General features: G+C 35.7%; 1 protein-coding gene across 1 annotated transcript in view; it reads right to left on the bottom strand.

Annotated features, from left to right (window-relative positions):
• SORBS2 (sorbin and SH3 domain containing 2) overlaps positions 1 to 16254 on the bottom strand; it is a 154102-nt gene that overhangs the window by 29411 nt on the left and 108437 nt on the right. Inside the window, exons 16-19 of the mRNA XM_027735493.2 lie at positions 13268 to 13382; positions 6770 to 6853; positions 4622 to 4678; positions 447 to 499 (exon numbers count right to left, since the gene is read on the bottom strand). Of these exons, the coding sequence (XP_027591294.2) occupies positions 447 to 499; positions 4622 to 4678; positions 6770 to 6853; positions 13268 to 13382 (309 nt within the window). The remainder of the gene's footprint in view (positions 1 to 446; positions 500 to 4621; positions 4679 to 6769; positions 6854 to 13267; positions 13383 to 16254) is intronic.

Genomic DNA, 16254 nt, shown 5'->3' with positions numbered 1-16254 from the left:
TTTAAAGTTTTATGCAAAAATACTATGCCATTTTCTTTGGAAGTTTTTTTAGACTATTTTTTGGAAGTAGAACTTTAGTGCAAAGATAGGGAAAAGAGACTGAGAACAGTTGGGGCAGCATGCTCAGGGAAACAGCACTGAGGGTCCTGCAGGCAGTAAGGTTAAATGATAAACTGCTGTTGAGACAGAAGCTCGGGAATGTTAGTGGAAAGACCCAGAACACAGTATAGTTTACTCTGAATGTAAAGAGTAAGTCCTTGCAAAACTAAAAATCTACACATCAGTATCAAAATACGAACACTTTCTCCATGCATCTCTATTTTGTCAGTAGCTCAAAAGGTGAGTGTTACAATCTCACTCTTCACATCTGCTGATTTCAGGGCCCAGAGAAGACCCTTAAGGCTGGATAATCTGTGACTGCTGAAATAATGTGTAGTATTTCTTACCTACAGGGCCTGTCCAGGCCTCTGTCTGTTGAATAGTGATGATATAAGGAAGCCTGTGAAAACAAATACATGGACCTGTTATATGTTTGTATTTGAAAAAAAGAGTGGCAATTTTTGCTTATCATGTTTGATTACTCTTTGTTACTCTGTGACAAATCCTATAAAAATGGACCATGATGATTAACATCCTGGGCACCCGGGCATAGATACAGAGATATTTCATGAGAACAGTTATGCAGCTTTTAAAAAGCACTGTTAGATTTCATTTCCTATTCTAGTTTGGTAATGTTTTTTCCGTTAAAGTACCACTAATAGTGATCCAAAATCATAGTTTTCCATGCACTTTTCAAAAACAGATACAGAACAGCTGAAACAAACCTTTACTATAGAAACATAAAAATCTGAAAATAATTCCTTCATGTGCAAGTGAGGTCTGCAAAGCTTCTCCTCCCCTCGCAAAGTTACTCACCAAAATCTCACAATCAATTATAGCCAGAAACTTGTAATTCCTATGATGTTTGTAGCCACACCTTATAATCCTGGTAAAAACAGTTCTTATCATAGAACATTAGTCACTGCTCATGGAGTTACAGAAGTAGCTACTGCATGAACCCTGGAAGATGGAATGGAGTACTGCTCCATAATTTTATAATCAGTATAAAGTCAAACATACATGACTACAAATTTTAAATCAACCCTTTCAAGCCTTCAGTCAGAATACTACACTCTGGTAACTAGGTATGAATCTAGAACAAACTGCACAATCCCTGAGGTATTTCTTCAAGCAGTGAGGTTCAAGAGTTAAACTTGTTTCAAGTTCCTGGCATGTCATGGACTAAACCAGAACTATCATACAGATTTCTAAGCTGCAGGAAATATTTTTCCCCTTTGTAAAGAGCCTTCTTGACTTTTTCTCTGTATGGAAAAAACTTCGTATTCGAGGACTGCAGAGGTAATAGCACTCATGGCCTGTACAAGTGCTTTCTTTTGTTAGTATAGGGTTTTTTTTCCGCTCAGTGATTTGAATTTCAAGTTCATGAATTGCAACTTCACCCGGACTTGCTGACTGACACTTTGGTATACCTCTAGAAGTCACTTGTACTCTAAGAATACTTGGGAACAGATTTCATAAGACCGTATACTTAAATGACATTCAAGAGTAACTGTTTAAACTACTTTTACAGGTGGGAGACTATAAAAACAATACAGTTGTTCAGTTAGAGTTGTCAGTTGGCTTTGTTATTTAAGACCTTTATCACATACCAAGTGATCCCATTAAGACACTAACTGAAGCTTTAATTTCTGTAATACACTAAAATTTATTATACTGTGGGATGGGGAGAACCAAACGAACACAGCACAATATGAAACAAATGTTATTTAAAACTTGAGCTAAGATAATTCCAATTTTCTCAGTACTTTTAAACTCTAATTTAAATCACATCCAAACTAGGTAAGAAACCTTTCAACTTTTGGAAAGAATGGCAGCTGAGGTGTAAACAGTTAAAAGATGCTAATAATTAAAAGACTTCCTGTTTTATTTCTCAATATTTGGAATGTGTATGGGGTTCATGACGAGTGCACTACTGATCACCTCTTCTGTCCAAACTAAGTATCATGCTATTTGGTTTTTTTCAAATACATTCTGAGGAAGGTATTTATTCCTGAGTCTTTAGTGTTCATACAGTTCATATTTTCAAGCTTTTCTTTTCATTTTCTGAAATCTGAAAAAAACTTTGTGACAACTCTCCCACCACTATTGAAATTCAATAATTTTAAGATATATAGCCAAGATTATGAGGTCTGTCTACTATAAAACCATAGAAGTCAGACGCAGAGTTGCTCACACCAACAGCCAGTATAACCACAGTGAAGCAAAGGCCTCAGTCCAGTGTGCTTCCCTACGCTTCCCATAAAACATTGAGCCTGTTCTGGAAAACATCAGAGTCTTATTTCGAAACTGGCCACAACTATCTTCATCTTGATCAGTCACTGCCATGGTCTGGAACCAGCAGAGGAAGGTGATCTCTGTTAGGACTGTTGCATGAAGTGGCATAAACATTGCAGGCAGATTGTCATTGTGGGTTTTTTTTGTGCAGGTGCCAACCACTTCCACTAGCAACCATCTGAGACACGATAGCGGCCAAATGGCCATGAGGCAGGGATTACTTTCCACCATTTGTAGTGGCTTTAGAGCTATAAAGACCATGATGTAACTCCCAGGGGTGGAACAGATCCCCACTGCCTCCTATGGAAGGCAGTGGGTAAATCACACAATGGAAAACACACCAGAGGGAACTTCTTTATCCACAGCATTCTCCAGGCCATAAACAGTGTGTTAGTGATCAGCCTAAGATGTCTAGAAATGTGTGTCACACCGAAATTGACTGCTGGGTTACTGTATGGCTTTTGCTTTTCATCCTTTAAGACTCTCCTATCACCTTGAATGTAACTTGCCCTTTTACCCTTATTTGACGCCACCTTTGAAGTTTTTACTATATGAAAGACACTGTATGTTGCACATTCTACAATACTAATTTTTACCACAGGCATATGTAATTTTTTAATAGAGTGTGTGGAGTTTATACGTTCTACCCCCAGGTAGAGCTTCACGGATATGGCAGGTAGGGAAAGGTGAAAGTAAACAGTGGATATGATTGTTTTTTACTGCTTGTTTTACTGCTTGTAGCTGTCCTATCAGCTCTTAGGTATTTACTGACCCACTTTCAGGTGGTTCAACTGAACACATCTCCCCTACTCCCCCATCTCCAAAGCTAATTAGTCATCTCCCAGAATATTCAACACTGCCCTACGTGAATAAAAGCCACCTGCCAAAAATAATTTAATATTGGAGATGACAACTCCAAACTACCAAATACAGACTTTTTTGAATAGCTTGATTTGGTTTTACTAAAAAAATGAGATATACATTTAAAAGTAAGCCTATATTTTAGCCATTTTCATGCATCAAGGCTTTAACGATGACCGAAAGTGAAGTTAGGAAAAGAAGCCAAAAGTTGTAAATAACAAACATGCTTGTTTGCCTAATGGCTCTAATACTTTATCAAGTTATTTTGAATATTGTCCTCCCGCCCTACCCCCCCTGAGAAATACTAAGTTGCTGTAGACTTTGAACATGATTTATCATATTCAAATATTATTAAAGCTTCAAAATTAAAGACAGAAGTTTTTGTAAGTTAATTAAAGAGAAAACCAATATTACTTAATAGTCATTTTACCCAGACCTACTGAACACGGAAATATTTCAAGCAGTCATGTTAGGGCTTTTAAATTGTCTTCCTTGATATACAGAGGACTAAAAAGAACTAGCAAAGGCCTAGAAGCTTATTGTTTCAGAGAACTGAACCCAAATTTCCCAACTATGAGGTTTTTCTAAATATATAGAGAGCTTAAAACCAAACCAGAGTAATTTGCAAACACTTAACAGTTTAAGACCACAATTTGAGGTTAAGTTTTGGAGAGACTACAGAAGATGAGAGTGAATCACGAATACAAGCCACCACATGAAGCAAAGTTGCCATTATAGGAGTCACTGACTTTTGCCCTAATGCTGTAAAAATGGGGAGGGAGTGGAGAAGGAATGAAAGCCTGAATCTCTCCCACTCAGAGTAGGGCAATGACAGCCCACTACCTGATCTTGATGACTTTTATTTGGAGTAGCAACATTCTAAATTACAGGAGGATTATTAATTGCGGTTTTTATCTGATTAGCTCCGTAGCCATAAATACTTAATTGGAGAAATGACAGCTTAGCCACAAAGGCTTTCACTTGACATACAGAATTTGAAGTCAGATATTTTAATTAAAAAATACTACTGTAGTGATGGATTAATTGTGCAATGCACCTGCCCAACTCTGAAAAGTGGGAATTTGTCAAAGAGTTAGAGACGTATGGACTGTTGTGTAATTCTGAGTGTTAATCTCTGAGAAGTTTTGGGGATAAGGACTCACAGTTCCTAGGATAATAAGATCAACATCCAACTGCACTAGTGATCTGGAAAGATATGAAGACAAAGATACAATGATTGTGAATTAAAAATGTCTCATAGCTATCAGAAGGAAACCACTAAATTTTAACAGACTTAAGACATAAATGGTGAGCATTCCAACCCTTCTTCCCAAGAGAATCATCCAAAAAAGAATCATTCATTTACCTCATTGGAAACACCAGAAGAACTCTCTTGAAAATAGTCCAAAATCTTTTTAGGTGGCTGCATCATAAAAGCAGAAGTGTAGAGATGAAATGGAGTAGAAACAATGGCAGCAAGGAATGAAACATATGGAAAAGGTGACACAGTTAGAAACTAAGTGTTGACAGCATCAGATACAAAGAGTGACACACACGGGGAGAATGGAAGGATGAATATGTTATATTTTTTAAATTATCTTAATAAATGTTAGTAACATTAGGTGGTAAAATTTACAACTGGGATAGTTGAATAAATACCAGCAGTTTTTAATACTGATGAGACAGAAGAGTGTAAAGCACTAGAGTTACATTCTGCTGGAGAAATCTCAATCTATTTTATCTTAACGGTTATCATTATCAATAAATTATTGTCGACATATTGTTCATCAGAAGAATGTATCTGAACTGTTTCTGCCCACCTAGAGGGAGGAATGACAATAGGGCTTGAATGACTTGATAAAGGGAGATAAAAAGTAATCAGTGAAAATGTGATACATTATAGGCCACTAGACAACAAAGTAAACCCAGATACATTTAACTTTTTTTTTTTTAAATTTTCAGATGGTATTCAATTGGTAATTTTTTTAAATGTTACAGTTAAAAAAATAAATTTTTAAAAGAGTGTATGCAGTTTTGCTTTCTATTCTGGTCTCACTGAAGTAGCTGGGAGTTCTGATTTTGGCTTATGGCTAGCTACAAAAAGTGACTAAGGTATCTGGTTCCAGAGTGCCCTCCAGGGCCCTGCGTCAACTGCTCAGGCTCCTCATGTAGCCTGGCATGTCACTAATTAGAATTCTGAGGGGCCTCCAGAGAATTGTTGGCTAACAGGGAAAGAAAAGAATGGGAATATTTTAAATTCTGACACTCTCAAGTTCATGTCTATTTGGAATTTTCTGCCTGTGGGCAGATGCTTTTGGTTTTTTAAGTAAAAAATCGCAGTGAGAATCCTGGGGGGCTAACAGAATACTTAAAAAGACTGAGCGAATGATTGGGTTTACTTCCCTCCTTCTTCTAAGGGGATTTGAACTCCTGTTTTCCACCTGTCTGGATACTCTAACCGTCCCCTTAGACATTCTTCTGGGAAGAAGGCATTTGTTATCCTATTCCTAAAGATGTTAGAGTGTACAGGAAAGAATTTGAGCTTTGTGGAGTGAGAGAGAGTGTGTGCAAAAGGAAGAGCAGGTGCATCTTCAACCTAGTTCTTGAGACACTGTGCAGGGAGGAAGTGAAACCTAGTTCTCAGTCTTGCTTTGAGGCAATGCTACTGTTTTACCCTTGTAAAAAATACACAGCCTTTGGTGCTTAGATACAATTAAGCCTGTGGTATTTGCAGATTTGCAAGTGCCTAGGAAATCAAAGGTGAAAAATGGAGATATTTCTGATTTTTAGGTGTTTCAACCAGATGGAACTCTTCAGGTTTATAATTTTAAACATAAATGTTTGCAGTAGGACTAAGGCAGCATCTGTTTGCCCAAGTCCTTTTATCGATACTAGCTATTTGTGAAAATTGGAGCAGAACTGAACTCTGTCAGTACAAGCAGGTGTCCAGCCTGAAAACAGAGCAAACCAATATCTCTGTGTTCAAGAGTAAAATATGTATTCTGCACGTATGCATATAAGAGAGGAAAATAGGGAAAAAAAATCAGCATTTACTGCCATAAGAAATTTGTATATGGCTTCCTACATTTAAATGTAGATACATTCCTTCAAGTAAAATACATGATTTGTAACTTAGCATCCCTAAAGCAAACTGACATGTTTTTCTGTTCTAAAAGATTGTTCAAAAATAATCCAGTCAAATGCAAAAGATTTAGGGAGACTAGAAAAGTCTAGACTAGAAAGTACTCCTGTTTATCATGCAATTTATCTTGTTATTACATAGTTACACATACTGCATATTAAAGCTACTAATGCCACTGCTCTGGTAAATTAAGAGTCTATTTGAAAAAAATATTATTTCAAAAAATAAATGCGATGAATTTATCGCCCTTTCTAAAAAAAACCCACATATTAATTTTACTGCCATATACTTGCTGAATTTGGTAATTTAAATTCCTCATCATAAAAATATTTTTTCCTAATGTGTAAACATTAATATTCTGTCCTCACTTACCGGACATCCAAACTCCAGTTCTGAAAAGAATTTATACCAGGGTTCGTTTTCTAAATCTATGTCATCAGGGTTTATGCGATCAGTCTGGAGCAGTTGTGAAGGAAAAGGGAAGGAAAAGGTACACACTGAGCAAAGTGCCAGAAATGCCATGTCACTTTAACAACAAACAGACAAAGACAAAACAAATATGGGGAAAGAAATGGAATAAAATCAAAGAATGAAGATGGTATTTAAGACAGAGAATATTCTTGTTCAAGAGCTGACATTGACCGGTAGCTTTAAAACTTTTATTTTTGTTGATGTTCTTCCAAGCGCTGGAACTTGTTAAACATTTTAAAATTACACTTTTAAAGCTAAGAGGAGTCTTTGACTTTTCTTTAAACGTCATTGCATTAGTTAAGTAGATTTAATTCTACTAAAGATTCCTAGTTAAGAAGATGGTTTAAGTGATTTTCATCTCCAGCATAGGCAAGAAATTGCCCATCTGATCAGCAATAAAGACATAACTTTATCTGTATTGCTTTTGGTCATTCCTCGTCTTCTCACAAAGCATGTTAATTCTGGATCTTGCTGTCTTGAAGCAAGCGCTGAGCAGAGATAAGGAATATGCATCATGCAAGCATCACTATGTTAAAAAGCCACTTCAGCATATGAAAAAGGAACTTGTATATTTTAAATTCTATAGTCAAAACTTAGGGAACAAAAAAATTATGCATTCCATACTATTTGTTGCAGCAGTACTGTGTAATACTTTATCTCATATAGCCTTGTTGACGCAATGAAGCATTTATTTCCCACAGTGAAAAACATTGTTTTCATCTGAAAATTCTCCCAGCTAAGGGATAAAGTAGCAATTGATAGCATTAAGGAAAGTCTTCAGTGAACAGAATAATAATTGACAGATTTATTCAAGTAGCATGAAAACATGACAGTGCAAAACAGTTCAGCTCTCAATGGGATATCTAATCAACTGTAAACCTGGCTGCATTAATTACTTTCTAAATAGCTCCAGTTTCTTTGCAGGAACTGATGTAGGCTTTCATGCAGCACAGAATTACAGTGAACTGTTGGCTTAAAGATCTCTGAAACAGAGAAATCTTCTTGTTAAAGACATTTCTGAATTTAAAGTTGGATTCTCCATAACTAATTATCAGAACTCAGACACTAATTATTGTGTGACCTAGAAGGCAGTCGTCAAAGAAGACAGGGCGCAGCATACAGAATAACACTGATAATCAAATCTGTAACACTTTTTCCTCCGGAGTCAAGCTGTCACCAACACGCTAAAACAATCACACACAGCTATTTCTGTTTTCTGCAACAGATAACATTGTGCTTTTGATCATTTCAGACAATTAAATATCTTACAGCACTTTACTTGCTGACTTTGATGTTACTGGGACAGACTCTCCACTCTTCTCTATTGAAAGGCCAACAACCCTTCAGAACTACCTTGGTGCTCACATATCTATGAGCTGTTCATGCAATATCTGGACCCCTACTGTTGTTCTACACACTTATCTTCAAAATATCCTTTCAAGAAAGGGAAGTAGTGGGAGTGTGAATGGAGTGGGAAGTGAATGAAGCTGATGAAAAACTTGCTGTGCTCCACAGCAGGGTTAGGAAGTGAAGCTCTTCTGGAGTTTTGCCCTTTTATTTCCACCATCCACAGCTGTAACTCAGCAGTATTAATGGCAACTGTTTGAACTCAACTATAGACACCTAAGTCTTTAGTGGAGAAACACCACTGAATTAGTTCCATGAACTGACCACTAAAAATTTGTGAATTTAATAGAGACTATGATTACTTTAAGAAAAACACCATGATTCTCTTCTACAGAGATATGAAGGCATGAGAGCAAAACATGACAGATTCACAATGCAGAAGATAACTTTCTATATATATCAATTTGATTCCCATTACAGAGAACACTTGGCGTATTCAAAGGTTTTTTGCTGACCTTAAAAAAAAAAAAGTCCACAGTTTAGATCTGAATAATCTGAGAAAACAGTACTAAACAATTCTTTTTCATCCATTCTCCAATCTAAGTTACAGTATGTTGAAATATGGTATGTTTTTATCTTTCTATTCTATCAATAAATTAATTTTCACAGAAATGTTAATATCAACAAATGGGTGCATCTACATTAAATAAATAAAAAAATCCCTTGAAATACATACAGGGTTGAAATTGTGGAGCTTTTGGCACTACAAATCCAGGCCTATTGACATTACTTTCTTGGATAGCGAGCATCAGCCCTGTGAACCTCAAGGTGCCCAGAAGAGCAGCAGCCCCGCACCCACACATTGATGAACTGGTGTCTCTCCTTGCAGGGAGGCAGAACGGACTGTCAGATCTGTTGGGCTTCCACCCAGCTAGCCAAGGAGACAAAAACGAGTATGGGAGTTGGCTCCCTTTTCTTATTCAAATACTCTCACAATTAACTGCAAGCTTTAAAAGCCTCGTATAAAGCCAGAAATAATGTATTTTAACTAGTTTCTAAGTTTTTCAGTTCCTCTCGTGTGGTATTCTGCAAATAAAATGAGATTGTAAGGAAGTGTGTAAAACTAACTCCATGCACACAAGTCCTAATTTAATTCACAGTTTAAACCGCAGAGGGCAGCAAACAAAAAGAAACTGAGCACTAAAGTCTGCAAATTCCCTGCTGCCTGGCAGTTCTAGAAAGGACTCTGCATTCCCTGTTCTACTCAGATCAATACACAGGCAATTGATTTTGTTTGGCTTTTGGATTCAGTTTTGCTGACGGACCTTTTTCTATTATCTCCTCTTCTAAGAGACTTGAATCCCTTTGCCTTAAAAACTGCAGTTGGCTTAGTCTCACAAAATATCTCCCAAACTACTGGAATAGGAGGCAAAAGCAATAAAGGAAAATCCATTTTTATGACTTGTCAGTAAAATCAAGTCATGTTCCAACACTATCCTTCATCTAGTCATTTAGTAATGTTTTGATTACTTGTTGAAAATATGCTACCTAAGACCACCAAGTAACTTCACTCCTTTTGCATAAGATGGTCAACACAACACTGCATCAGCATACTCGAGCATAGAAGAATATGGTCCTTGAAAAAAATTACATCTGCAGTGTCACATGAAGCTTTGCTTGTGCTTGATTTGATACGCACAAATAGACATTCACAGGTAACAACCGAAAGCGTGCATTTAAACTTGTGAGTTAAATGGTTCTTATATGCATGGCCAAATCAATATTTTGCATTTGCAAATTCAGACACCACACTGAAGCCTATTTAGAACAATGGGCTGAGATGCCTATTGTCAATTTGGTTTTGTCATTTTATTACCTCTAAAGAGTTTTCTTTTGCCTTTTTTTTTTTGTACTACTTTTAAATAGCTCCAAGTCTACTACTGGATTGACTTAGTCTCTCCATATTTTTATGAGAAGAAATATTTTTTTAATGACATATTAAAACTTACCAAGCAGAATATTCTGATAACCAGCTTAAGATGTCAAAAGCAATCAAACTCACATATTATAAAGAAAATGTCGAATTTTTCACTACTGGAAAAACCAAACCAAACTAAAACCCAACAGAAGTACAAGCCAAGTCTATTTTTTGGTCTTTGACAAAACATTAATTTTTTTTAATTTATTCTGATCAGTAGAAAATTTGTATACTGAACAAACATTAAAAAATCTAGAACTAAAATTTAACCTTTCAGTTTTATCTGACTAGCACGTGTACTTCTATGCTTAGACTAAAACACCTGATGAAAACAGAGGCAACTATTGCTTGTATCAATTTTATGACGTCTTTTTTTACAGCAACACTATGATTCTTCCTTACATGCTCTACTGCGGAAATAGAGAAATGTACATATATGAAGGAACTCTTCTCAGATACAAGGTAAAAACTAATAAATAATAAAATTTAACTTCATGTGCATGGGAGTAGAATTAAGTTATTATACCACCATACACTTATTTACAGAAGTTAAACATGCATTTTAGGAAACAAATCCATGGTTTGGATGAGATTGGAGAAAAAGAACATTTAATTGAATTGCAGACATTGGAGATGGAAATATACATCAAAACAAGTTATGTACCACCTTACCAGTGTAATAAAATTAGAAGAAATAGTAATGTTTTCTGGGCCTATTGAAATAGGAAAAAAAGGAGCTTCGTCACCATGTCTTGTAAGACTATTTAATGCCTTAATATCACTTACTTTTACCTGTAATCTCAAAAGACTAATCCCAAGCTTTTACTTTTTGTTGCTGTTTTATACTCTTACATACACAAGTATAAAAGTTCAAATTATGGAAGAAAACACATTAACTTCCTGTTTCATGGCAGAAGGTTGCTACATGGTACAGCAGTTTGCAATTACACTCATCCTTTTTTACCCATAACAAAATTAGTCAGTTATCCCCAATCAGTCTATCCATTTAATGTTTATTACTAGGTCAATTTTTTAGATTTATTATTTCTCACATTCTTTTGATCAATGAGGATCTGCTGAATAATATTTCCCACTAAATTTTGCATTGAATCTCAATTTCTTATATTGCTCCCATGTTTCTAATCTCCACATTAATTACAACTGATTCTAATCTAGTACCTACATCAAAAAAGGGAATTCTGATCCTTCAAAACTCACCCGTCTTGTTTACTATGATATAAGCTAGCTGTAAATATTTTATATTTCAATAGCTTATTTTGACATCAAAACTACAATGTTGTGGACGTGGAAATTAACTTATTTCAGAAAAAAACCTTAGGATTTGGAGTGTTATAAAAACTCCCTTTGATTTTTTGTTTTTGACAAAACTAATAAAGTATGAATTTTCAGTTCAGATACTATAAATGTCCATCTTGTGCAATACTAATGAACTGTATTTATTTGACATTCCATGTTTTTATTAATACTTTCAGTATCATCAGAACAAATTTTTAGACATTAGAAATCAAATCTTTTGAGATTATCAAGATGGAAGACTTAAGCAATCCTGACACAGTTGAGAATTTGGAGTTTTCATCTGAATTTGGAACCAATGCACTGTTTTGAGATGTTAGCTTTTCCTACACACACCGAGAAAAAACTTCTGACCTGCTCTGCTGATCATCCTGTAAGTTGTTAGTTTTGCTTTCTATATCCCATTCAACGAACACAAGGGAAGCAAGTGCTTTAGTGAAACCAAGTATTTTGTTTTTGTAACATGGTTCAAAGAAAGTATCTAAATACATAAAGCTAAAGAGCATCTTTATCAACAGTGGAAATTCCATATTGATAAAACTGCCTGATAAAATGCCTTTTAAATAAAATTATTTGTTGAGTTCATTGCACAACAGATATTAAACCCCATTTAATTATATTGATTCATTAGCAGTTCCTATAGAAATGCCAATTTCCTCTTTGAAAAATGTATCAGTTCTTCGAGAACTTAATTTCACAGAAAAAGAGCTTGGTGTTTTTATAGCTAACAAAAATCAGACTACTGCAAAGACCACAAAAACAGAGGAAAAGGTGTTTCTCACTGTTGACGTACTACATATTCTGAAATTCAATTATTTCCCTAATTTAATTTAAACTGGCAAAATAAATTCAGTGAACAAGCATGTAATACCTAAGCAAATAATAATCCAGTACCGATTACATAAACCTCTTCTTTAAAACTGGACACTCTCAACCACTTCAACCTCAGAGTAAAAGACAAAGAAAAGAAAATATTGCCATTGATACATAACAGTTTTCCTAAAATAAGAAAGTCTTAAGACAGAATAAAGGTAAATTGGAAGGCTGGGTGAATCTATCTTTCAGGAAATGAAAACCTCCGCTGTTATTTTGCAAGCATTAAGCACAGCTTTATCAGACATGCCTGTGAAAAATTCTGTAATTGCAATCATTATTCAGAAAGCAGGAATAAAGGCTTCTAATTATATGTTAATGTACACTCAGTAATCACAGAGTAATTGAGGTTGGAAAGGACCTCCAGAGGTCATCTAGCCCAACCTGCTGTCAAAAGTAGGTCTGATCAGATCAGGTTGCTCAGGGCTGTGTTCAGGTGAGTCCTCTCTCGGCAACCTTGACCAGTATTTGACCAAAATCTCCTTAGATGTACAATTAGGCATACCCTGAAAATGCAAATACTTTATTTTTATGCATTAATTAATCAGTAGTATGTGCGGATAATACTACTGAAAATAAGTGCTGGACATGCATACCAATTTGAAAAAGCAGTTTCCATTAATTCACACTTCTGCTCATTATCCATGAGGTCTGCACAGTGGTAGTTTGTTTTCTTGGAAACACCAGAAGATATAAGTTTAGCAACTAAGCCAAACCCACATTTTCAACACAACCATCAGATAACAGCAAAGATAAACTGCTGCAAAACTGTATTTGAAAAAGGACCTTCAATATTCCTTAAGTAGTTATTATTAGTAGTAAATAATAAAAAGACAACCTCTCACCAAATCTCTTACTGTATTACCCATTTCACTTATATGTCTTACCGGTCTTTCATGTTCAAGGATTGATGACTTTCCTGGCTCATATTCAAAAATACTTCTTGGTTCAGAACGGAACTTGCGAGTATCTACCTTTCTGTCAGGAGGATCCCAGTCATTTCTAAACAACAAACACAAGCAATTGAGCTAATTTACTGTCATCACCATCTACTTTACAAGTTTGTGCAACAGACACCTGCAAAGCCCAATGAGCTTCAGAATGGTTACTCTTTCCAGATTTCACTTGTGAAATGTCTAGTCCAGTATCCCAATCATCTTAACCAGTTTACACCAGGTATACTCAGTACAAGAGGAAAAATACTAGAGATGTCTGGCTTTTGTGATCACTCACATTTTTGTTATAACTAGTAGATCAATTTAAAAACTTCCCTGACATACTGTAACAAAATATCACAGCATTGCATACCACTGCAAATAGCTATACTTGTTTCGTGCACTATACTAATATAGGCAAGTGATAGATATTTTTGGCATCACATAATATGATAATAATTCCATATTGAAAAAAATATAACATTTTCTGAGACCAAAAGACAGTGTGAAAATCTATTAGATGCTCGTTATCCTGATCTGTAGTAGAACTGCTCCTGAATATCCTTGCAAGCAGTGTACTGTTTCCCGAGAAACTTGAATAGACAAGCACGAGGAAGAATTTGGCAGTTGACTTTGGAACAGAAATGTATCCATTTTCTCTATAATTACAAATTTGCTTTCAATTTAATAGTGTTAGGCAAAGAATAAAAAGTAACCCATGCTCCGATATTTTTTTCAATCATTTACTATCTTATATTACTAGATACCTATACATTTTTGGGGAGTAGTTAGCTAATTACAGTGAGAGCTACCTTTTCATGGCAGTTTTTGTCATACCCACCTACATTGTATTTGGAAAACTGTAGCTTACACGTACTTTTATTTAGCTCTGAGTAAAATGACCCACTAGTAACTCAAAGGATGGAGCAAAAGGAAGGGGAAAAATTACCAGCTATTGTCTTATTTACTGTAAGACAGAGCACACACTGATTAAACTTTATCAGTTCTACTGGTCTTTCTGATGTGACCTGACATAATGTGACCTGCCTTAAAAAAATCTATGGGGTAGCTTTTGTTTATAGCATACATGCAAGTGCAATTTCTGGGACACGGACACCTCTATTTATAAAGCACCCTATATTTCAAGGGAAGTAGATCTACATGGCTCTATTGTTTATATTCACTGAAGAAAAAAATTACTATCAGAGCAGAAAAGGTATTTTTTGAGAATGAACAGGAAAATGGAAATGTTCTGATCAAGTTGCATTGTACTGCAAGTCACTGAAGAAAAAAGGATGCTACTGAAATTGATTGAAACTCAGTTCACCTAATTTACAGTGTTCAGCCTGTAATCCCGAATAGATTGTATTTTTGAGCCCAAATGTTAATACAAACCATATCTTTGCTCTCAGCTATACATATGCGATACATATGGACCTAAGCGTCTTATGTGAGATTTCAAATACTCAGGCTTTATAGGCAATTAAAAACTGAATCTACCAACGGCAGGAAAAGAGTGATGAGCTACAGCTTTTGACAGTGAGCAAAGCATAACTAACGTGTTTGGAATCCTCTTGCCTGGGGAACACAGATTTCCACTGCCTTTCTTATCATGCAGGGAAAGACCAAAGGAAGGCTAAAGAGCAAAATTCAGTGCTGAGCAGTTATTTTCAATCTTGACAAAAGGAACTGCAACAGGCCTCAGTTTCTGTGAGCAAGGCATTTGGCCTGGCACAGGACAATGACTCATATAACTTCAAAGTTAAGTAGATTCACATTTTGGTGCCTTGCTAAAAAATCTACACTTCTCCTATGAACTGCTAAGAAAATTCAAACGTCACGGCCTTTGGGAGGCAGCTCAACTCTAACCTTTAGCACTTCCTCTTGACAATCTGCCCTTGGCAACAGGGTAGCCAAAATCAGTAACCATCAAGCTATCTCATCTTCCTCTGCAATATATCTGCTGAATTACATTTTGAATTGCCACTACCTACAAAGTTTTCAAAAAGCCATAGTTATGGTCTTAATTTTAAACACCTAGTATGGTCTTTCCTCATAATATTTTATTCAAACTACTTACTATTTGAAGATGCTTAATATAATTAAATTTCTACATATAAATACGTTTATAATGTTTGAGCTGAAAAAAATGGGCAAATTCTGTTCTGTTGCTTGAGTGTAACCAAGACAGGTGGGCTTGTAGGCACAAATTAAAGAAAAAAAATTGACCCTTTTAATATATATATACACACATGCACACACACACATAAATGTATAATAACAATGTTGTATTAACATTCAGTATTAATGAATGTAAACACTAAAGAAAAAGGTTTTTGCTTGAACTAGTATCCAGAGATATGCTGTAATCTACAGAGTTTGTGTGCAGGTCACTTGCATGGTTTTAGCAAAAGGATAAGCACTTATTTCCTGAATTATTAATTATTAACTTTTTCCAGATTGGACTCTAACCACAGGGATCTGGCTTTGTGCAACACATTTGGAGCTGGAAAGCCATGAGAAACCTGAAATACACTTTTAATCTGTCTACACTATCTTGGTCTATCAAAACGGAAGTTGAAAAAAATGCAGATATAAAGTACTTCTGAGCTGTGAGGAAACGTGTGTTGACTGCTACACTCTTACAGTTTTGCTCTTCCTTGACTTTCAATTTACATCATCTTTTCGATCCTTTGTTTTCGCTGCTGGATACACTAAATGGCATTTCCTACTCAGAAACTAACTATTGAAGACAGCTGCTAGAGCACAGACTAAATCACAACAAACAAGACAATCCCATTAATAATAATAAAAGTGTTAAATGCTCGTGGTCATACCACTCGTAAGAATAAGCACTTCTTCAGCACACTGAAGAAATGACAGCACCATGTATGATGCCCAGACTACGGGTGAAGATTACCCCTCGTCACTTGACTGTC

Source organism: Pipra filicauda, unplaced genomic scaffold (genome assembly GCF_003945595.2).
Source record: "Pipra filicauda isolate LSUMZ 115617 unplaced genomic scaffold, ASM394559v2 scaffold67_size6003252_pilon, whole genome shotgun sequence".
NCBI lineage: Eukaryota > Metazoa > Chordata > Aves > Passeriformes > Pipridae > Pipra > Pipra filicauda.
Note: the sequence above shows the minus strand (reverse complement) of the source record. Positions and strands in the feature narration are given on the sequence as shown.